The sequence below is a fragment of the Malaclemys terrapin genome, chromosome 10 (genome assembly GCF_027887155.1).
Source record: "Malaclemys terrapin pileata isolate rMalTer1 chromosome 10, rMalTer1.hap1, whole genome shotgun sequence".
NCBI classification, from domain to species: domain Eukaryota; kingdom Metazoa; phylum Chordata; order Testudines; family Emydidae; genus Malaclemys; species Malaclemys terrapin.
Window position 1 is genome coordinate 68,098,537 of NC_071514.1, and position 24,222 is coordinate 68,122,758.

At 40.6% G+C, this 24,222-nt stretch overlaps 1 protein-coding gene across 2 annotated transcripts in view; it reads left to right on the forward strand.

The window, feature by feature from the left end:
* BMERB1 (bMERB domain containing 1) overlaps positions 1 to 24,222 on the forward strand; it is a 112,740-nt gene that overhangs the window by 42,125 nt on the left and 46,393 nt on the right. For both annotated transcript variants that reach the window (XM_054041190.1, XM_054041191.1), the window contains exon 2: positions 18,148 to 18,271. In XM_054041190.1, the coding sequence (XP_053897165.1) occupies positions 18,148 to 18,271 (124 nt within the window). The remainder of the gene's footprint in view (positions 1 to 18,147; positions 18,272 to 24,222) is intronic.

The window sequence follows — 24,222 nt, forward strand, 5'->3', positions numbered from 1 at the left end:
GCTGTCTGCAGCTTTTCAACCACACAAAAAATATGTGAATTTTTTATTTGAGAGTAAGGCAATTTACAAAGAGGTGTGAGGTTGTTAGTTGGCTGATTACAAAAGGACTTAGTCACAGAATTTCTCCTATATTCTGAATGTTAAATTCAAGATAGGTGATTGTGGCTCATTAAGCATTTTTTGCAATGGGGGCCCCAAACTGTTCTCTGATGTGTAAATATATGTGTTAGCTTCTGTATTGCTGTGTGTTTAACTTGTTGAGGAAATATTGTCTCTCAATAAAAACTGCATTGTCAGATGTACCCATTTGGGGGGGGATGTACCCATTTGGGGAGAGACACAGATCAAAGGCACTATATAAACAGGTAGCATTATTTAAAAAAGATTAAAGATCTTAACGGCAGCAAAATTACATATACATTATAACTAGAGTACTACAAAACAGCACCAAATCAGATACAACTGAGTCTCATTACAGATAATTAGGTACCATATTGCCCTATAGTACTGAATCAGCTACTTGTATAGGAAAACACTCTCAGATCCAGATGGAGTAAAATGTAAGGAAAGACAGCACATTATTTTGAAGTGGGTGGATTGTCTCTCCATCCACTAGATGGTTTCATTTGACAGGATGACTACTTTGATTCTCTACAGATGAGAGAGAATATTGGAACCACTACATTGCAATATAATTTCTGGCTATGCAGAGCCACATGTAAGGACTGGATACTCAGCTGGTATACACTTCAGTGGAGCCTTGCCCATTTTATCCCAGATGAAGATCTGCCCCCAAAACCCTGTGTAAATCTGCCCCCCTTCTAAGAAGCCATTAGGTAAGACATTTGGGGGTTCTTCAAGACCTGAACTTCTTCCATTTCCTGCTCAGAAGAGGACATCTGGGATGAAACTCAATTTTTCATCATTGTTGACTTTAATCATAGGCAGGGCCTCATCTACTTATCAGCTCTGGATTTTGTCTCAGAATCCACCTTGTTCTGCAGAAGAGTGCTCCAGATGTTAAACTTTCATTAAAAAAATTATAACTCTAGCCCATGTCATCATAAATAAAACCTCCTAAATGTGACTCGACAGAGGATGATTTAGTGAAATCTGCCTGAGTCTGCAGATAGCACGAAACAATAGCTCTGAGAGGTGTGACTGCTCCATTCATTTCAGTTGGGTGCTAGCTCTGAAGACTAATGGTAACATTTTAATTATTAACTTTTTTATTAATGATGACAAATATTGTTAGCAGTGTAATTATTTTCTTACATTTTATCAGAATGTAAATTTACTGTACTTGTAACTTATATTGCCTCAACTCTGCTTTTACATCAACATTGCTAACTGTTCTACAAATGATCGTTTTAGCAGAAATGTCCAACTAATGTTATCACGCAGTCCGAAACCACCTCCCAAGACTTCTTGGATGCTCAAGCCCCAACTATCCCCTACACAGTTACCAAAACCTCCAGTTTTACCCAGCAGACAACTTCTACAATGTTTGTTAGGTATTATAAATACAAAAATCCGAGGAACACTGAACATTTAGGGATAGTGTAAAATGAACGGAATTTAATAATAAAATAAAGAATGGCTGTTGGCCTGATTGTATTCATGCACATATTTAATTTAATTTAAAATGTCCAGTGTGTCACTCTAGAGTTCCACAAGAACAAGGGGCCTGCCACCAAATTTAGGTGTCTAACTTGCTACCAAATACACAGAGCCTTGATCAGTGGACAAGACTGAAGGAGCAGTTAGTGAGAGATTAGCTCATTGTTAAGGATGTCAATATAAGCTGGAATGAAGACTTTTTTCCACAGTTAATGAGGAAATGCTGAAGGTTCTCAAACTAGGAATATCTTTTTTCAAGTAGAAAAAGTATAATGCTGAGGGGCTGCATAATTATACACTTAGGAAATTGGAACTGTTAAAAATTGACAAAATATTGAGCCAGGATTAATTACATCTACGAATTTTCTCAGGGGAATAAACAAGACAAAGGAAAGAATTTGATAGATTTTTTTGGGAGACAGTAAAAAGTCAAACAAGATGTTTAGATGTACCTTAATTTTATGGACATATCTTGACACTGATCTCCACATAGGGGACAATAGCAGGATATTGTCCATAATATATAAAGCTGGAGAAATTATTTAACCATTGAGGCCCTGACTCAGCAAAGCACTTAAGCACATGCTAAAAACTCATCCCTAATCGGCAATCAATTTTGCTGAATCGAGGCCTATATCTCTCCAAGTAGAAGTGGTTGAATCTTAGAAAGGGAAAAGTAGGGTCCACTTCAGATTAAATTTTTATACTAGTCTTATTTGTCACCTAGGATATTGCAATGGTCTGTATACCTAATGTACACCAGATACAAGGCAGTAGAAATCTCATTTTGAACAGCAGGCATGGAGATACACCTTCTTATATCAGCCTGAATGGAATGTGACACATTATGCACAATTCTGGTCACAACCAGATAGAAAAGTTATTCCAAGTATCAGACAAGAGAAGTCAAAATGCGTGGAATGAGTTAATATTTTACGCTTTGAATCTGGCCTTGGTATTTCAGGAGAGATCTCACTGAGGATACTGCATATAGAATCCAGGAACAGAAGGAAATGGAGTGCTGCCAACAGGCCTTTTGCAATGGTAAATAATGCAAAAATAAAAGGGCAAGGATTGAAGATAAGGAAGAGAAACTATAATATAAGCAACTCAAAAATAATCTCTTTATATGAGAGATTGTTAAATATGGAGCAAAGAGGGCACTGATTTTTGGAAAAGCATGCAAGCAATTGGACACCTGGGTAATCTTTACAGTCTCCGCTGATCTAATTTTAAAATTGGGTCATGTTGTGGCTTGTAAGCTAGGCACCATTTTAAAGTGGAAATCTAAGGGCTTGTGCAGACTGTTTTGTGCAGAAGTCTAACTGTGCCAGTTTTATGTCTGGAGTATAAATTACACAACATAGTGCTATAACTGTGCTGTCCCATCGTATTCAACAAACAGACAATTCTGTTTGAACATGGTTGCTTCTAACTGTATCTGACAAGCAAGCATTTATAGCTTGGGAGGAGGTAATGTAGCAAGTGTGGACTAGTTTCTAATGGTTTTTGTCAGTGAAACCTCTTGATCACACTTATAATGAAACTCCGCTTTTGATTTAAGTCTTTAAAGTTATGTATATGTGCTTATTAAATGTTGGTCTATCAGAGCACTTAAAAAATTGAAATAAATACATAAAAATAAATTATAATGGACCCCCAGCTGTGCACAGCATAAGTAGGCTCTGCTGTGCTATTATTATTTTGTATTAAATAAGCAAAGTGACACCTTATTAGCTGATATTGAATGTTGATGCCAAGCAAGATAGAGAGGCAGATCCAATATTGAATGAGAGAAAGAAGCTGAATAGGGCAGAAGAACTAGTCATATTATTTGTACACTTTTTTCTCCAAATGAAGAATTAGCATTTAGTTCAACAAAATATCAAAACAGTGTGTTCTAAGCTTGCTGTGTTTAGTATACAGTACATATTTGTTCAATTTGTCTATTCAGAGTGCATATGCTTTTCTCAGTTGTTAATTACATTGTTAATATATCCCAGATTCCCTAATTTCCACTTTGATTACATAAGAAGTAATTTACACTAACACTGTGTAATTGCAGCTATTATCTTGACACACACTAGGAAAAAGGAGTTTTTATTCCCTTCAACTGTAACATAGTGATATTTACTCTGCATCCGAGAGCACTATTTCAAATGATTCCAAAGACCACTAGGAGATCATTTATCAAACTTAATTTCTTACTTACTGATAGTCAAAAGTAAGCTTAAATATGTGATAATTCCTTGTGATCATCCTTGTGATCATGTGAATGTCTGAATTTCTCTATGCAGGTCTAAAGATTGTAGGATTTCTGATCACTTGAACTGTGAGATGCTGGATGTAATACGTAGATGAAAGGGTCACTCTTGACCACCAGTGCCTTTTCAAACTGTAAGTGGTTTCTGCAGCAGGACCAAGGACTTGAGAGAGCATTTTCAAAGAAAAAGAACAGGAGTACTTGTGGCACCTTAGAGACTAACAAATTTATTTGAGCATAAGCTTTCGTGGGCTACAGCCCACTTCATCGGATGCATAGAATGGAACATACGGTAAGAAGATATTTATACATACAGAGAACATGAAAAGGTAGAAGTACCCATACCAACTGTAAGAGGCTAATTAATTAAGAGAAGCTATTATCAGCAGGGGAGAAAAATTTTTGAAGTGATAATCAAGATGGCCCATTTTGGATAGTTGACACGAAGGTGTGAGGATACTTTAACATGGGGAAATAGATTCAATTAGTGTAATGACCGAGCCATTCCCAGTCTCTGTTCAAACCTAAGTTAATGGTATCTAGTTTGCACATTAATTCAAGTTCAGCAGCTTCTCATTGGAGTCTGTTTTTGAAGCTTTTCTGTTGCAAAATTGCCACCTTAACGTCTGTCAGTGTGTGATTAGAGAGGTTGAAGTGTTCTCCTACTGGTTTTTGAATGTTATGATTCCTGATGTCAGATTTGTGTCTGTTTATTCTTTTGCATAGAGACTGTCCAGTTTGGCCAATGTACATGGCAGAGGGGCATTGCTGGCATATGATGGCATATATCACATTGGTAGATGTGCAGGTGAACGAGCCCCTGATGAAATGGCTGATGTGATTAGGTCCTATGATGGTGTCACTTTAATAGATATGTGGACAGGTTGGGGGGCTGTCTATAAGCGAGGACAGGTCTGTCTCCCAAGATCTGTGAGAGTGAGGGATCATCTTTCAGGACAGGTTGTAGATCTTTGATGATGCACTGGAGAGGTTTTATTTGGGGGTTGAAAGTGATGGCTAGTGGCGTTCTGTTATTTTCTTTGTTGGGCCTGTCCTGTCGTAGGTGACTTCTGGGTACTCTTCTGGCTCTGTCAATCTGTTTTTTCACTTCAGCAGGTGGGTATTGTAGTTTTAAGAGTGCTTGATAGAGAGCTTGTAGGTGTTTGTCTCTGTCTGAGGGATTGGAACAAATGCGGTTGTATCTTAGAGCGTGGCTGTAGACAATGGATCGTGTGGTGTGTCCTGGATGGAAGTTGGAGGCATGTAGGTAAGTATAGCGGTCAGTAGGTTTCCGGTATAGGGTGGTGTTTATGTGACCATCGCTTATTAGCACAGTAGTGTCTAGGAAATGGACCGCTTGTGTGGACTGGTCTAGGCTGAGGTTTATGGTGGGATGGAAATTATTGAAATAATTGTGGAATTCCTCAAGGACTTCTTTTCCATGGGTCCAGATGATGAAGATGTCATCAATGTAGCGCAAGTAGAGTAGGGGCGTTAGGGAACGAGAGCTAAGGAAGCGTTGTTCTAAGTCAGCCATAAAAATGTTGCCATACTGTGGGGCCATGCATAGCAGTGCCACTGACTTGAAGGTATATATTGTCCCCAAATGTGAAATAGTTGTGGGTGAGGACAAAATCACAAAGTTCAGCCACCAGGTTTGCCATGGCATTATCGGGGATACTGTTCCTGATAGCCTGTAGTCCATCTTTGTGTGGAATGTTGGTGTAGAAGGCTTCTACATCCATAGTGGCCAGGATGGTGTTTTCTGGAAGATCACCAATGGATTGTAGTTTCCTCAGGAAGTCAGTGGTGTCTCGAAGATAGCTGGGAGTGCTGGTAGCGTAGGGCCGGAGGAGAGAGTCCACATAGCCAGACAATCCTGCTGTTAGGGTGCCAATGCCTGAGATGATGGGGCGTCCAGGATTTCCAGGTTTATGGATCTTGAGTAGCAAATAGAATACCCCTGGTTGGGGTTCTGTACAGATGTGTCTGTACAGATCTGTTCCTGTGCTTGTGTCTGTACAGATCTGTTCCTGTGCTGTACAGGGAGTTTCTGGAGCAGATGGTGTAATTTCTAATGGTAATCCTCAGTGGGCTCAGAGGATAATGGCCTGTAGAATGTGGAGTTAGAGAGCTGCCTAGCAGCCTCTTGTTCATATTCCAACTTATTCATGATGACGACAGCACCTCCTTTGTCAGCCTTTTTGATTATGATGTCAGAGTTGTTCTTGAGGCTGTTGATGGCGTTGTGTTCAGCACGACTGAGGTTATGGGGCAAGTGATGCTGCTTTTCCACAATTTCAGCCCGTGCACGTCGACAGAAGCAATCTATGTAGAGTCCAGTCTGTTGTTTCGACCTTCAGGAGGAGTCCCACGCAGAATCCTTTTTTTTTTTTTTTTTTGTAGTGTTGGTAGGAAGGATTCTGTGGGTTAGTATGTTGTTCAGAGGTGTGTTGGAAATATTCTCTGAGTTGGAGACGTCGAAAGTAGGATTCTAGGTCACCGCAGAACTGTATCATGTTCGTGGGCCTGGAGGGACAAAAGGAGAGGCCCCGAGATAGGACAGACTCTTCTGCCGGGTTAAGAGTATAGCTGGAAAGATTAACAATATTGTTGGGTGGGTTAAGGGAACTACTGTTGTGGCTCCTTGTGGCACGTAGCGGTTTAGATAGTTTAGTGTCCTTTTTCTTTTGTAGAGAAGCAAAGTTTGTGTTGTAAATGGCTTGTCTAGTTTTTGTAAAGTCAATCCATGAGGTAGTTGTGTGGAAGTACATGATGCCTTGCTCTGTTTGTGTGGGCTCTGGGTGTGTTCTCTTGGCTCTCCCCAACTTCATCCTTTGTGGCACAACTTCAGTTGCAGCCCAGGCCAGTGATTAGCTGTGCTGCTCATCCCAAGTGGGAGAAAGAAGAGATTTTTTAGCACTTATGCAGCCAGAAAAACCCTTCCTTTCATGCTGGAGGCTGAATAACCTTATGTTCTCCCCAGTATTTGGCATACCAAAGCTTTGGAAACCAGTGGCTTTGGGAATTTCAGTGCATATAATAGCAGTGCAACATTAGTACTTTGCTCCACTACCAATTCCCCATGTATTGTACTAGCAGCTTTACAGGCTATTATATGTTTCCATTGCTGCACTCTACTGGGTAGAATGGTAGAACTAGTCATGTATATGTAATCAAATGGATGACCTATAGAGCTCTGGTGCATTTCTAAGTAGCTAGCCTATAACCCAGATATTACGCTAAATAGCTGGCCTATTGAACCCTGATACTATGCCTTATCATAGCGCTACAATTGACAGAGATCCTCCAATAGCTTATGTGAAGAGGCTGTCTTTCTGGAACAGAAGACGTTGAGCGCAATCCCTATTGATGACCATAAAGTACATGTGGCCACACTGTATAATGATTGCAGTGCAGTCAGTAAACACGCATTGCATAAGGTTGGATGCAGCTGCCAGCCCTGTTCCAGAGGGTAAGCTAGGGAAATGTGTTCTATTTTGATAATTTAAACTTTAACAGCAGAGGCAGATGCTGTTCTGTCTTTAGTGTAAAGGGAGAGGTTTTGGTGACAATCAATAACCAGGAAGGGAGAGGATGCCCTGGGGCAGGAACAGAGGCTGAAACAGTTGCAAATCTTCCCTAAATTAATGACTTTAAATGAACTATAGATTTCTTCAAGGCAGTAATGGTCAGATAGGATGTGTTTGTATGTACCTAGCACAATGGGTCCCTAGGCTTGATTGGGACTCTAGGCGCTACTGTAGTACAAAAAACATAATAATAACTGGTAGCAGGTAACATAACTGTTAACCATTATCCAATACAGGTGTTTACAGGTAAAGATTATAATAATTATTTTTGTAAACACACATTTCTTTGCAACATTTTAGAGAGAGAATCATGAACAGGGAAGATGGAATAGGCCACTAAGCTGATGCTGGGGAACTTGGGTCTGATCCAAAGTCCATCGACTTTGAAGTCATTGACTTCAATGGGCTTTGGTTCAAGCCCTTTGTGTACTGATGCTATTCCTTGGAAAAACCTTGCCGCCCCATTTAAGATCACATTAACACTGTGCACCCCAGAGACATTAGAAACAAAACATAATGCAGCTATTTGTAGTGTGTTTAACTATTATTCAGATTTCTTTGGTAATTCTAGCATAATACATTGAATAAATAAAGCTGTACTGATGCACCAAATTACATCATCTTTAGTGCTCTCAGTGACAAATTTCTGCAGCAGCCTGGACTGGGAGTGAGTATTTGGGTGTTTTTCTTGCCAACATAGGCTAATTATTAGCCATTCCATTTTGCCACCCTAGATGTTAATTCCTAAAAATACCATAGCAGGAGAAAACGGAATGCATATTCACAGAACAGAACAAGGTACAATATCTGGCTAGATGGCTATATTTGGTTCATGTTTCCAGGTGGCAAGTTAGTGAGCAATTAAATGAATCACCTGATCTTCTTTACATGTGTTTGTTATCCAGAGTATTATTTTGTACAGTACCAATTCATTTTCCTGCATAATGTAGCTATTTTGGTTTCCACCAAGCATGTTGATTTTTAAGCTGCACCATCTGGTTCTCTTCTCATCTGCATTTAACCTGTACCTCCGGCTTGCTTCTGCTCTGGCTCATCACTATAACTGCTCTTGAAAGTCCTAGCTTTAGTACATGAATCCGTCTTCAGAATAGACTTGAAACCATATGTTCCATAAGCATTTGGGAAACTTTAGTAGTAAGGGTTGTTTTAAGTGTTTTACTGAATAATTGAGGGAACTTGCAAAAGTGTTGATTTGTATTTGAAATGGAAACTCCAGACATTTATGAAATTTTAACTAGGATTATCTTTTTATTATGGGATGGCTCAGGGATTGGAATAGGATAGGAACCCTTACACCTCATATTGGCCAGTTTAAATTCAGTCCAGGTCAGTAACAACCTAAAATCATTGCCATCTGAGGGACAAAAACTAGGGAGTCTGAGTGAAACAAGTTGGTCTTCTTGATCCCTTACGTAGTGGAGAAGCCTCAACATTAGAGGAGCCACCATTACAATTGGCATGAGTTGGCATCCTCTTTTGAGAGTCTCAGAGAGTGTGTTTATTGAATGAGTGTGGAGACTAAGGTCTGGTCTATACTACCCGCCTGAATCGGCGGGTAGAAATCGACCTCTCGGGGATCGATTTATCGCGTCCTGTCGGGACGCGACAATCGATCCCCGAATCGGCGCTCTAACTCCACCAGCAGAGGTGGTAGTAAGCGCCGCCGACAAAAAGCGGCAGAAGTCGATTTTGCCGCCGTCCTCACAACGAGGTAAGTCGGCTGCGATACGTCGAATTCAGCTACGCTATTCACGTAGCTGAATTTGCGTATCTTAAATCGACTCCCCCCTGTAGTGTAGATGTACCCTAAATTGAAGGTGGTGGAGCCTCCAAGTCAGAGGTGAAACAAAGTGGTAGGGTAGTGTGGCAGTTTCGGACCTGTTGATAAAGGTAGGATATTGTCTCCAAAGCTATCTGTCTGGCACTTTTATCAGCAGCAAATTGCCAAGCAAGAGAAATGTGAAGGATGAAGAGGAAGAATGATGCTCTTAGAGACAGTGTAGTCTCACTAGATACGGCACTGGACCTGTTACTGGCTCTACCACTGACTGCTGCATGGTTGTAGGCAGGTCACTTTACTTCTGTGTGCCTCTTTTCCCCCTTTCAACCTTTGTCTTTCAAGTCTGTGCTGGAAGTTGTTTGGGGCAGGGACTGTCTCTTACTATGTGTTTGTACAACTCCTAGCACAATGGAGCTCTGATTGCAGTTCAGGCCTCCAGGTACTATTGTATAGTAATAATAGCAACAATTTTGTGCTTGTGGCATAAGAGCAGGTGCCAGAATATTAGGTTCTTGCACAGACCTTGTGACTTTGTTTCTGTGTGACCTTGGACACATCAGTTTCTCTGTGCCTCAGTTTCCTATGAAGATGTGGATAACAATTCCCTCCTTATGGGGGTTTGGGAGACTAAATCAATTCATGTTTGTAGAACACAGTGGGCTTCTCTGATGGACAATGCTATAACAGTGTAACGTACTGAAATTATTCCCCATTTTATCACTGTTTTTCTTACAAATGTGCCTGAATATGCCTACAATTTGATTTATACATTCTTCCATTTCTCATTCCCTTACTTTAGGCTTTTTCCAAAGTTTTCTTTCCACGTTGAAAGACTTTGTATTGACATTTTCTTTTCTGTTGCTTTTTATTGCATGTTGCTAATGTTCCTTTTAAGGCTGTCACACTGGGGATGAAATGTCATCATTAAATTAATATGCAGTTTTACTATACAGGTCTGCATTTAGATTGAAGCAAAATATGTGTAAATTGCTTTGGCTTTACCCTGCATTCCCTCTCATTATATGTAATAGCTTGATGGTTTTATTTTTACATAGTAATTATTTTAATGTTAATGCCTCTTTGTTCATACAGTATTCATATTTCACTTTTTTCTTCTCCACTGAAAATTATTGTGATGATTGCAGATAAGGCAAAATATTCTAGTGCTGTCATTTCCTATGACTAATTTTGGTGGTGTCTTCACTATTGCTTTATGGATCTTGGCTCTTTACCAGAGGCTGAACTTTGATTTCTCTAATAATATATGCTAAAAAGTAGTTGACTAACACACACGCACAATTGCAGTATCAATTCACATTTGCTTTAAATAAAAAAGAATACACTGTTTTTGTGTGTTGCAGTCTGCCTACCCAGAGCCTTGTGTATGAGGTTTGTTCAGAATTCTAAGGGAGCTTGAATCAGAACAGTGTATGTCTAGCTCACCAGTGGGTCATATGAAGAGCATGCTCAAAGACTTAACATGTTGCCTTTTTTTTTTTATAGCATTTTGCATTCAAGGAGCTCAGGGTGTTTTATAAACATCACAACACTCTGTCGGGTAGGGTCATTAATATAGTCCTCCATATTAGAAGTGGGGAAACTCAAACACAGATAGGTTGTTGACTTGCCCTAGTTTGTAGAAACAAAGTGAGGAACAGGATATAGACATTTTGACTCCCAGTTCTGTGATCTCATCACTGGATCATGTTTCCACTGTGAGCTGCTAGTGGTTGTTCTACTGTCTCAGGATCTGCAGGACACACTGTGCTCTCTGACCATGCCCTTTCTATTTCCTCCTGCTGCTGGCATGGCTTTAGAGTGCCCACTATTCTGGCTGGAGTGGGTAACATACTGTCTGCTTTGTTGCCTTTACACCTAAGGATTCTCTTACATGAGGGGAATTTCCTGCTGCTCTGTTAAAGCAGTTTTCACAGTCATATTTGTTAAGAAGTTATGTTTGGAAAGCTGGATATTCTGGGCAAATAATGTACCACCCTAAATTGCATAGCAATGAATATGGATTGCCTTATTTATATGAACTCATCATTATCAAATCCTTCAGTCTCTTGCTCTTCCCCTCTGTCACATCCATCATTTCCACTCTGGAGTTATCCCTTATTCCCCTCCACCAATACGGCTCTTCCTCCTATCTCTGATTTCCCACATCCCCACCTTTAAGTTTCCTCCCATCCCGATTGCCCTTTGTCTGGATTCCTTCACTCCCATTCCTTCCTCTAGCTCTAGCTCCTCACAGACCCACCAAATGAGCCCCCTCTTTCTCCCTTAAGCATGCTTACAACATGCTCACCACCATAGAGATATGGCTAGAGCAGCGGTTATCAAACCGCAGGCCACATGAGCTGTGTGCTAAAGGCCGCTGGGGGAGGGGGGTTTTCCGGGTTCCCGGCTGCCTGGATTAGTGGGGTTGGGGTCACTGGCTTGCCCCGTGGAGTCTGGGGCTGCTGGCTGTCCCCGTGAGGTCAGTGTCGGGGCTGCCAGCCGGCCCTGCAGGGCCGGGGTCTAGGGTCCCTGCTGCCCCGCTCCCTGCCCAGCGCTCCACTCCTGTGGAGGGGTCTCTGGGCAGGAGGTGCTGGGCATAGGAGTCTGGAGGGGGTGCTGTGGTTCGCAACCTGTGGCCCAGGTAACACATTGTGGGCCACCTCTGCGGCCCACAATGATAAATAGGTTGAGAACCACTGGGCTAGAGCAATGCCCCACATCACACTGCTCAGGTTGGGGCTTGCACTCTAGGCAGGTTTTCTGTGGTTAGAGTCCTTGCATTGTGTGGTCTCTATGATGAGCGGAAACTAATTATAGAGACTCAGGCCCTATATTGCCTCCTCCATAGCTCTGTAGCTCCCCATCACCTAAAATCATTACACTGAGATTGGATTGTGATGCTGGCAGACCAGTTGCCATCTCATGCCAAGGCCCCTAGGCCTCACCTGAACATTGACAAATGCATAGCTGGAAACCAGTCTGGCTCACCTGTGTGTTAGTATTGTTAAAATAGGTACTAGGTTTACAAAAATGTGGTTAGTGTTTATGAAATGCTTGTAAGTTACTGCATGCATTAAGATCACTTATAATATCTGTATCTTATGTTATAAGGTAATATTTAAGTGTTTGCTCTGAAATGGTAAACCACCACAGTCGGGAGAGAAGCATTACCAAGTGTGAAATTTATTTGCCACAGCAAAGGTTATTTCCTGCCCAACAGAAGAAGGCCCATAGATACCAGACAAACCGCTGTGGAACATCAGAGGACAAAAGACTTTGTTGATTGCTCCCCCACAGCCATGAAGAAGAGATGTGCATGGGGATTCGTCCCATTAGCTTGAACTCTGGGGGAAGGAAATAAAAATCCCTGACAGGAATAAACTGCATCTCTAAGCTGCTTGGATTTGGGGAGGGCAAGATTTCTAAGCATAAGCGAGGGATCCCCAGCTACTTAGCCTAGGTTAGCCAGAGAGGACATATAGATCTTGCATATTACAGCAGCTTCTGTTACCTTTTTAAACTTAAGACTGTAACTCATTTGTGTGTATATGTTTACCTGCTTTAACCTTGTAAATAACTTTCTTATTTATTTTTCTTAGTTAATAAATCTTTATTTGGTTTATTATAGGATTGGCTACAAGTGTTGTCTTTGGCGTAGGATCTAAGGTGCAACTGACCTGGGGTAAATGACTGGTCCTTTGGGACTGGAAGCAATCACAATATTGTTGTGATTTTTGGTGTAAGGGACCATCTATCACAAAGACAAATATGCCTGGGTGGCAAGATAGAGTGGAGTATCCAAGGGGACTTTCTGTGATTCCATGTTAAGGCTTTTAATTAGTGTTTGAGGAGTTCACATTTGATATTTGGTTGGTGAAATCTAAATGTAGAACTCTCAACCAATTTGGGGAGTGTACCCTGCTTCTCAACAGTCTGCCGTGAGGTTGGTATTCACACTCCTGAGCTACTCCAGTCAGCTTGGCATGAATGTATTTCTAAAAGAGATGATGTAGTTCAACCGGCTCGATACAGGTGAAATTTTTTGGCTTGTGTTATGCAGTAGGTCAAACAGATTGTCACAATAGTCCCTTCTGGCCTTAAAATCTATGAGCTTATAAGGGAGCACTAAAAATTTGGGGAAACTTAACAGGTGGGCACAATGCAAAGGGAACAAGAAGCCAAAGGTCTGACCCTAAATGTCTACTGGGCACACTGCTTTTTTTAATACTCGCTTCCAGAATTCCTGAGATCACAGTGGGGTGGTTGGTCTGGGTCATAGCAAACACTGGGGTATTTATAGGTAGATATAAATAGCGGGTAAGAAGAAAATTACAATTCTTAAAGTAGAACATAACATTCACTTCGATTTTACATTATCTTGAAAACTATTTTTAAAACTTTATGTATTATTTGCACATTTGGCAGATTTATTGGCTTTAATTCTTTGTAGAATCAGGATGATTTCCTGCATCCTGTTTAAGTATTTGGAAAATAAATTTGCATCAATGCTATTTTTGATCCATCCAGTTAAAATAACTCTGTAGCAATGGAACGCTACAAAAAACAAAATGATGATTACTGATTCTTTGATCTAGCAATGAAATGCAGTTTTACAAAGAGCAAATTTGGAGCCCTGAGCAGTTCTGCTGTAAGTTTGCCAGTTAAGGGATTCTTATTAGTAAAAGCTAAAATTATAATTTGTTGGGTGACTCAAAAAGCAAAAGTAACCCAGCAATGCCAATGAACATGTTGGCCAGTTTAAAAGGTTTTTAAAATACAGTAATGATCCTTTACTACACTTTCCTTTTTTTTTTTAATAATTAGAATGCAATCCATTTTCCTTGTTTAAATCTCTAGTGTTTCGGTTTCTTCCAAGGCTTCTTTAGATTGTTTATCCAGTAGAAGTTACAGCAGGAATCAATGAGGAGTCCTTGTGGCACCTTAGAGACTAACAAATTTATTTGGGCATAAACTTGTGTATCTAAGTGTTTCTTCTTCATCAGATGCATGAAGTGGAAAATACAGTAAGCAGGTATAAATATACAGCACATGAAAAGATGGGAGTTGCCTTACCAAGTGGGGGGTCAGTGCTAATGAGGCCGATTCAATTAGGGTGGATGGCCCATTCCCAACAGTTGACAAGAAGGGGTGAATATCAACAGAGGGAAAATTTATTTTTTGTAGTAACCCAGCCACTCCCAGTCTTTATTCAGGCCTAATTTGATGGCGTGAAGTTTGCAAATTAATTCCAGTTCTGCAGTTTCTCACTGAAGTCTGCTTTTGAAGTTTTGTTGTTGTTGTTGTTGTTGAAGAATGGCCACCATTTAGTCTGTTATTAAGTGTCCAGGGAGACTGAAGTGCTCTCCTACTGGTTTTTGAATGTTACAGTTCTTGATGTCTGATCTGTGTCCATTTATTCTTTTGTGTAGAAACTGTCCAGTTTGGCTACTGTACATGGCTGGCACATGATGGTATATATTACATTGTTAGATGTGAATGGGCCACATCCACCATGACTGAATTGGCCTCGTTAGCACTACAAAAAGTAATTTTCCTTCTGTTGATATTCACCCTTCTTGTCAATTGTTGGGAATGGGCCATCCACTCTAATTGAATTGGCCTCATTAGCACTGACCCCCCACTTGGTAAGGCAACTCTCATCTTTTCATGTGCTGTATATGTATTTTCCACTCCATACATCTGATGAAGTGGGTTATAGCCCATGAAAGCTTATGCCCAAATAAATTTGTTAGTCTCTAAGGTGCCACAAGGACTCCTTGTTGTTTTTACTGATACAGACTAACATGGCTACCCCTCTGAAACCTTCCACTGGATATTATATGTAATTCTGCCCATTGGTCTTGTGGTAGCACAAAGTGGCACATGTATTGGATTGAAGTTTGGAACTATAGTGGTCCCTTGATTCCAGACAGGCCAGGGCTGGAAGGACTTTCCAATAGGGACTAAGCCAGAATTTCCAGAAGGGTTGGAGTTCAGCTCTCATTTAGGCACCAAAATAAGTGACTGGATTTTCAGGAGAGCTTTTTGGAAAATCTAGCCACAAGTTTCATAATGCAGAGAATCATATAAATCATAGAAATAGGTCATTTCCAGCTCCTATTAGAACGTCTAGATCATGCCCATGCCTACGGAAGAGATTCTAACAATGTTCTAACTGAAAAAAATCTTCATTTTGCAGAGGAAGCAAGTTGTGGTCATAGTCTGCTCCCTTTCCTTTAGCCTGCCACCCATTAGAACTGCAAAGCTTCAGCCCCAGGGACCTTCATCAGAGGGGCTTCTGTGGTGTCAGGGGGAAGCATGTTATAGAGGGATGGTTCCCTCATGCACATTTTTTGACCTGTTTTGCTGCCCTTTGCAGTGTATAGCAGAGGGAAGGATGTGTCTAAGTGTTTCTCCTTCACTTTGAATATCTGCATATCAGATTATTTTCACCCAGATGGATTACTGTTTTCTAAGATGAATCCCATTTTGTTGCCTCATGCCCATATTTCTCACCTCTCAAAATTCCTAAGTATTATTTCTGTTATTTTAAGGCCTCTGTTTAATAGTATATATACTTTTCATTAATGTGCTGCTCACTCCACTGTTCACGAATAATAATATTCAGTAAGATGGGACTTAATACTGATACCAGCTAGAAACCTCTCCTAAATGAAATACATCATCATCATCTATAATTTTCTCCTTATTTAGGCCCTTTAGGTTGTTTTCAGTCCATGAGACAGAATCAAGTCAGTTTGGCTTAATGCTGATAATAAAATTTTTAATTTCCAAATATACTGTATAACATTCCTTCATCTATCAGTTTTGTAATTTTATTAAAAAAGCTATCAATTTTTGTTCTTTATAAATCTGTGCTACTTTTGCTCATGGTTCTGTTATCTTCTAGCCATTTAGTGATTTTACTTTTCTTTTCATATTCGCTCCATTGTTTTACTAGGAACTGAAATTGCCAGTCTATAGTTGCCAGGGTAACTCTTCTTTCCTTTTTTGAAGATTGAGTCTATATTTGCTTTTTTCAGTCCTAAGGTATTTTCCCAATTTTCGACTTTCCAAGAATAGGTATTGGTGAGTTAGCTAATACAGAAGCCATGTTGATTGCAGGTATTCTGAGGAAAAACAGATCTGGATGTCTTCCTCTGTGTTAATAATAATAATAATTAATGTCTATTTTTTATACAGCACTTTCCATCATTAGATCTCAAAGCACTTCACAATCTTCTTAATGTTCTCCTCACAACAGCCCTGTGAGATAGTAAAGTATTTCCCCCCAATTTAATGAATGGGGCACGGAGAGGCTAAGTGACTTGCCCAAGGTCTCACAAGAAGGCCAGGACAGAGCAGGGAACTGAACCCATGCCAGTGCCCTAACCACTAGATGGTCACTGTAATATGAGACCTTAAGAGCAGTTGGGTAGAGTAAAAAGGAGAATATAAGGAGATTGATAGTGCTTGAAGATGGATAACGCCACAGAGGGGACTGTACCTTTATTCATATTCCAAGTCTTCTTTGTAAGAAGTTATGTTCAGCTGCCAGGGTCTGGTCTTTATGGTGGTACTTTCAGAATTTGTTTCCTTGTAATTGGCTAGAGCTGCATTCTCCTAATTCAGAAATGCAGCTAATGCTATAATTTCATTTGTGTCCTGTACATATGGGTGTTCAAATGTAGCTAGTGAGTTTGGGTGTCTCAGTTTTTGTTATTTAATCTGAGACTAAAAGGGCCTGATTTTCAGAGGGCAAGTGCTCAGCACTGTCTGAAAACCAAGCCTCTTTAAGTTGCTTCCCAAAAACTAAAGCACCCCAAAATCATTAGTCACATTTGAAAATCTTGGCTAAGATAAATAAATGTGATAAAACATCAGTATAAGGTTTCTGGAGGTCAGACTCCTGCTTCCCAAAGCAGCTCTCTGTAGACTGATAGTACCTACTTCTACCAATAGGGAAGAGAGAACATGTCAATTACACAAAAATAATAATAAAAGGGGCCTGCTTGATCCTGCCAGCTGCTGAACACCTCGTACAAAGTACTGTGTATCCTCCACTCCACCTGATTTCAATGGAAATCATGATTACTAGCATTTCTCTGGGCTGCCCTTTTAACTGCTTGTCTCATTTAAATCAATGGAGTGCCAGGAAGAATCATAGGAATTAGATAGATAGAAAATTCTTATTAGTTCATTTTGTCCATATCTCTTCCAATGCAGGATTGTTCACAATAGTGAATTGTTGTAGCTGGTAAGTTTTGTAGCAGTTATATTGCTATATTTTAAAAGTCTGTAGTGATGTAAAATAAGACACAGCAGCTCTCACTGAACACTGGGTTACCATAGGTTAGGCTTTCTTATGAGTTGTAATATATTCTGACCAGGGCTGGCTCCAGGGTTTTTGCCGCCCCAAGCGGTGCAAAAAAAAAAAAAGAAGTCACGATGGCGATCTGCGGCGGCAATTCGGCGGGAGGTCCTTGGCTCCGAACGGGAGTGAGGGACCGTCCGCCGAATTGCCGCCGAATAGTTGGACCTGCCGCCCCTGTCCGGAGTGGCCGCCCCAAGCACCTGCTTGGCAAGCTGGTGCCTGGAGCCGGCCCTGATTCTGACTTACTGAAACACACGTCAAATCGTATTAGAGATTTATAGGAATCCTTTTATTTTTAAATGATTACAAATCATTGAAAATACCCAGCAAAACAAGAAAGGACCAGTCCACCTACCATCCAGCTACTATGTTCCTTGCTACCCACATTAATTGCACCATGGCCTGGCACCTCTGTGATTAAATTGCATTCTTTAAAGATCCTGCTAAGTCAGTTTGACCATCCTCATTCATTTCCTGTCTTCCTTCACACACATAGATCAACTTGACATCATCTCAATGGCTGAAACAACAATGATGCCTGAGGAAATTGAATTGGAGATGGCAAAGATCCAGAGGCTTCGGGAAGTCTTAGTCAGAAGAGAATCAGAGCTCAGGTTTATGTAAGTACCAACTCTTCTGGGAAAATGCTAAGCAAAACTAATCAACATAGGAGTTTAGGTTTTTTTTTTATTCATTTGACACTTTATAAAAAGATGAAGAGTGACCATTTTAGCTGAATGTTTGCAAAATGCCACTGGGAAATGATTTCTGTAGTTGCAAAGGAAGTTACATTTTTTATCCAACATGTTTTACAGAATTTACAAAGAGGATCTATTGCTTACAAAAGGAAACATTGGAGAAATGCTTCTGGCAGAGTATGTTTTCACACCAGAGCTCATATCCTATGTGGGCGTGAGCATGGTGTGAAGAAACAACAACTAAATTCTACTCAAGTCTCATTGAAGTTAGTGGGATCTGCACATGAATACCTGAGGGAAGAATTTAGCACTACTCATATAGGGTCAGATCCTCTGCTGGTGTAAATTAGTGATTACATTGATTTATACCACTTGAGAATCTGGCCCTTTTCTCTTCCCACCTACGCACCCATTTTAAAGGATAAATATAGAGCCTGATCCTTTAACTCTTACTCATGGGAGTAGTCCCATTGGCTTCAATGCTCCCTTACTTTCCTCTTCGATTCACTTGTGTGAATAAAGCGGGATTGGCCGCCTATTTTTTTACAACAAATCATGCAAACGTTTTTTTTTATCCAGGTCTGGAAATTGCACTGTATTAGTGAATTTCAGACCAGAGCAAATGTACAGCCATAGCTTACATCCTTTTGAAATAATAGCTTTCTGACAGACTCTTTGTAATACTGACTGGAGTGATACTGCTAAAATAAACAAGAACAAGATTGGTTTTGTCACACCTGCTTCTAGGTAATCAAGTAAATACTTGGCTATCAGCTTCTATATAGATAGAGTCAGGTCAGGCAAAAGCGTTGCCAGAGACTCCTGTATTTCCCTTGAAATTTTCTATATCAAACAGTGCAAAGGGATTGAAATAAATTCTCCTAGTGAAAGTACAACAGTAGCTGTCTGTCTGTCATACTTTACTATATTCTTTCTCTTCACTTAGTCTATTTTTTCCTCATTTCCAGCCTCCCTTTTTCATTTCCCCAGTGCTCATGCTCATAGCTGTTCTCAACGCTCCTTTTCTCCTGTCAGGGGCAGAGTCAGCAGATTAACATGGAGGATTTGACAGTCAGACTGTTGAAAAGGGAACTTTGCCAAAACTGGCACCAACTACAGTGCTTTCCCAGTGTTATCCATAATCTGAATACACTCTGCTTAATACCCAGGAGCACGCAGCAGCTGTCCACCTGCTGAAGTAGGACAGCTTCTCTGAGCACATACCATCTGTGCTGTTCTACATTGACTTTGGGATGCAATTCAAAATGTGGATGATGATTGATAACTTTTAAAGGCCTGAATGGTCTGGAATCTGGCTGTCTTCCAGGCTGCCCCTTGCTCTATTTCCCGCTACAGCAGATAAGAACATCTAGAATTCTCTTGCTATTGGTTCACGAGGTGAGACTCTGAGGCTGGCTGCAGTGACTTCTCTCCAACAAGGGCCTCCAGCATTGGAAATTGCTTCCCTTCACAGTCCCTAAGCACCCAAGACCAGTGAACTGCTGTGACTAAGACTAGTAGACATGCTGCAACATGTCTATTTGGTTTATTTCTTCTGATTTTTAAAATTCTTCTATTTTATTCCTGAAAAAATGAGAGGAATATTGCCAATGTTTCCATAAGCCAGATTAGCAGGCGTTCTTTACTGCCACTCATTATGGATAGCTCATGTAAGTTGTGGTGGGTTTTAATTTTATAACACAAACCCTGCTTCCCCTCAAGCTAATGATACAACTTCCGTTAACTTCAGTGGGTCCAGGGCTAAGCATTTTACAGCTGCTCAAGCCATACATGGTTTATAAATGAACCTATAAAAATAAAAGGTAGGTACTTTCATTTATGGATGAGTTTATTACTTTCAGTTCTTTCCTGAAGTAAAGGAATTGTAGATGTCCTGAGACTAGTGATCTGTAGATAGTTAAGGCATTTCAGTAGCGGCATTCTCTTGCCAGGACTTGGTCTCTTTTGAAAGATTTGTATAGTCCGCTATATGGGCTGAACATAGCGAAGGGCTGAATTGATTCAGCCAGACTTTGAACATGTGATAGCTGAGAAACTAGCTATGCCATATCTAGTGCTCAGTCCACTAAGTCTTCTCCGGCTTGGATGAGAACTCCAGTCTCTAATTAGTTCTGCTGCTGCTTTAGATTTCAGTTAATGGCATGATCAAAGCAAGCCAAAGAGTATATGGTGATGGAGCCCAGAGTGTGGAAGTGTGCGGGAGTAGGACAGAGTTTAGTAAGTGTGATTGCATTCCTTATAATTAACCAAGATGCTAAAAGACTTTCTGGTATTGGAATATTGGACCCTTTTTTGAATTCATACAATAGTGAAAACAAAATGATGCCCTTATTCCAGATCAACTAACTGATCTTGCCACAAGCAGACTAGTTATTTTTTTCCTGTTACTTTTTCCTTTAGGCATGACTTTCCTTCCCACTGCCACTCTGTGATGTTGCTCTTTTGTGTCCTGCAATGCCAGCCAAGGCAATGAAGTCTCACATTTACTATGTATTACTGCCTCTGCTTAAGAAAAAAGAAAATAAGTGGGGCTGGCTCAGATGCTGAATATGCCATAAACCATCAGCACAGTGGTGGTGCCGCTTCCCACCTTATAACTTTTAGCCCAGTGCTTAGTACACTCACCTGGGCTCAATTTCCCCCTCTGCCAGAGGGTGAAAAAGGATTTGAACAGGGGTCTCCGGGGAGTGATTTAACCACTAAGATAGGGGATATTGTGATGTGTAGTGTTCTCCTCTCTTGTTTATTCTCGCCTAAGTTTGGATAAATAATTAAAGAGTCATTAGGCCAGAGAGAATCAGACTGAGAATAACTCTATAGCTTAGTGGTTAGGGCACACACCTGGAAGACCCCAGCATCCAGTCTCCCTGCTCCAATGACTAATTATTTATACAAAGTGGAACAACTTCAACAGGCGAGACTGAGGGAGCCCCACATCAGAATATCCCAGAGCTCAATGATTAGAGCACTTAGCTGACAGGAGTGGGAGACCCCTGTTCAAATCCTTTCTCTCCCTTGCTGAACTGGGGTCTCCCACAACCCAGGTAAGTGTTCTAACTAGGAGGCTAAAAGTTATACGGTGGCATCTCCTCCTCCAGCCAGCTTTTGAGTGGGTCCTCATCCAGTACATGGCCTCTGAGCGCACCTACCAAATTGGGCCCTGCATGCAGGTGAGATGGATGAATCCCTACCTTCCCCCACTTTGTGGATCACTCTGGCAGAAGACAGGTGTTCAGATGCATAGAGTGAGGCAGCAGAAATTTAGGTGTCAGGGAACTTTAATTGCAAAAACTTAGGCACTGAGTGTGTTTAGGGACCTATAGGGTTAGGCAGCAGCTGAGAGAGTTTTGTGGGTCGCAGTGGAGCCTAAAATTGTGACTTAGGTGCCTAAGTACCTTTGTGGATCTGTGCCATGATGCCTAAAGTTAGGCATCTAAATAATTGGCCTGATTTTCAGCCCTATAGCTCCGACTGAAGTCAATGAGTTGTGGGTCCTGAGTAGCTCTAAAAAAAAATTCAGACCACTTTCTGAGGTGTTTAAATAATGATTTAGGTGCCTAACTTCAGGCACTAAAGTTTTAAAGTGCAGGTTTAAGTGCTTTGCTCAAGGTCACAGAGGAAGTCAGTGTCGGAATGAGATTGAGGACTCAGAAATTCCTGTCCCCAAATCCTGTGCTCAGATCATTCCATTCTCCAAGAACCATTAAAGATAAGGGCAACCATGGATTGAATTTTAACCTTTGGGGCTTCCATCATTTACAAGTAGGATTTTCAAAAGCACTCACAATAAACTTAACTCTATAATATCTTTTCAAAGCCAATTGTAAAATTCCCATTTATTTCAAGGGACAAAGAGTGAGGTCATTGTTGAGTGGTTTTGAAAATCCCAACTATACTTTTACAACTGTGGTCTAAAACACTCATTTTCAGCAGTTTTGTTTTGTTTTGTTTTGTTTTCATTTAACTACAGAATAGCATCCCCAGTTCTCTGAGAGGAATCTAGGGAGTTAGAACAACTTTATAAATTCTATTTTATTATGATTTCAAAGTCCATAAACTACAAATAGTAATCGAAAGAAAGAAAGTCATGAAATGTACTGCTAGGCATCTATTAAGTAACAAACAAAATGAAAATGTCATTGCAGGTAAAATTTTTACTGCAGAGAGTATATCTATTTAAACACTTTAGATTAATTTTTCTTCCTTTAATTCCAAATCTATAACAGGCCACTATTTTCTAAAAGAATTACTTTTGCCAGATACATCAATTTTACCACTATTGCATCACTGGCGTTAGAAAGGTCTCTCCATTTTATAACTTAGTCCCTGGTATTTAATTATTTAATTAAACTATCATTTACACAGATAGTTAAGTGTAATTAGACACATTTTGTAGTTTTGTTTTTAAAAAGCTGTCTTTGATACTTTTAGAATTTGATCCTGAGCTTTCAGAACCACTGACTCCTGAGAGAATCAGCAGCAAACACGTTTAATCATAGAACGTTGACTTGGCTCTTGGCAAGCTTATGGTCACTGGAGACAAAGCAAATTAAAAGAGGCTTTTCCATTTCAATATACAAAGCATCTAAAATAAAACCTATTCCCAGAAACCTGCTGCTCAGTCCCGTCCCACTTCACCAAAGGTTGCAAAAATGGACAGTTCCCAGTGGAATAATGGGGCTGGAGCATTTGTCTGCATCGGTTTTCTGTTAAAGGTTATCAAGTGTTGTTCCAGGAATTTCCCCATTGCCTGATGGTCTCTGCACACAAGCAGGGCAACACATCTCAAGTGAAATGCATCTTTGCTTGTTGGGTAGGACTGGCTGAGATAGGAGTTTCGTAGGGTATCCCATAAGATTGTCAGGGGTTTAACCAACAGTTAGTTCCATATGTAGGGTTATAATTACACGTGTTCTTGAATCCATAGGACACTGAGGACATCACTTATGCTCCATGTCCTGTACTGCCATGGTACCTGCCTGTCTGCATTACCTACCCTGGCCTAATCTAACTCCCACCAGGAGCTCTGCTTCCATCTCCATTCTCATTCCTTCCCTGAAGCACATGAACCACCACCCTCTTCCTCAGCCAACCCATCAAGCATCAAAACATCACAATGATTTTAGGGAGATGAGAGCTACAGGCTTCCTGCTTGCCATTCAGCACCACCAGCGCTGCTTCCCAGCTGTTCCATGCTGCCAGCTCTTCCTCATCCATGCCCTGTTCTTCCAATATGACCACATTCCCTAGTGCAGTGGTTCTCAAACTTGTGTACTGGTGATCCCTTTCATACAGCAAGTCTTTGAGTATGACACCCCACCCTTATAAATTAAAGATACTTTTTTTATATTTAACACTATTATAAATGCTGGCGGTGAAGCAGGATTTGGGGTGGAGGCTGACAGCTCACGACCCCTCACATAATAACCTCATGACCCCCTGTCTGAGAATCCCTGCCCTAGTGTGCCTGGGGATCTGATGGAAGGATTTTAGCCTAGCTTAATTACAGATCAGTTATTGTATCAAAAACCTACCCTTTGATGATGTATTTTAGGAGCTTTTATCTCACTGCTTTTTCTACTCATATTGGAGTGTGAATAAAAATAGAGGACCAGATCCCCAGTTGGTGTAAATCAGAGTAACTCTGGCTCCACTGAAGTCAGTCGAGGGGTACAGATTTACAGCAGATGAGAACCTAACCCAGAGATTTCTAACTGAAATGATATGATGTTACTTTCCTTGGGAGGTTGTGCTCTAACAAGCTCAGCAAAGGGTTAGTGGAGCGATAATAAAATTCACTTATACTGGAGGCTTGAAATGGCTTAGCAATAATATGTGCATTGCCTTTGATA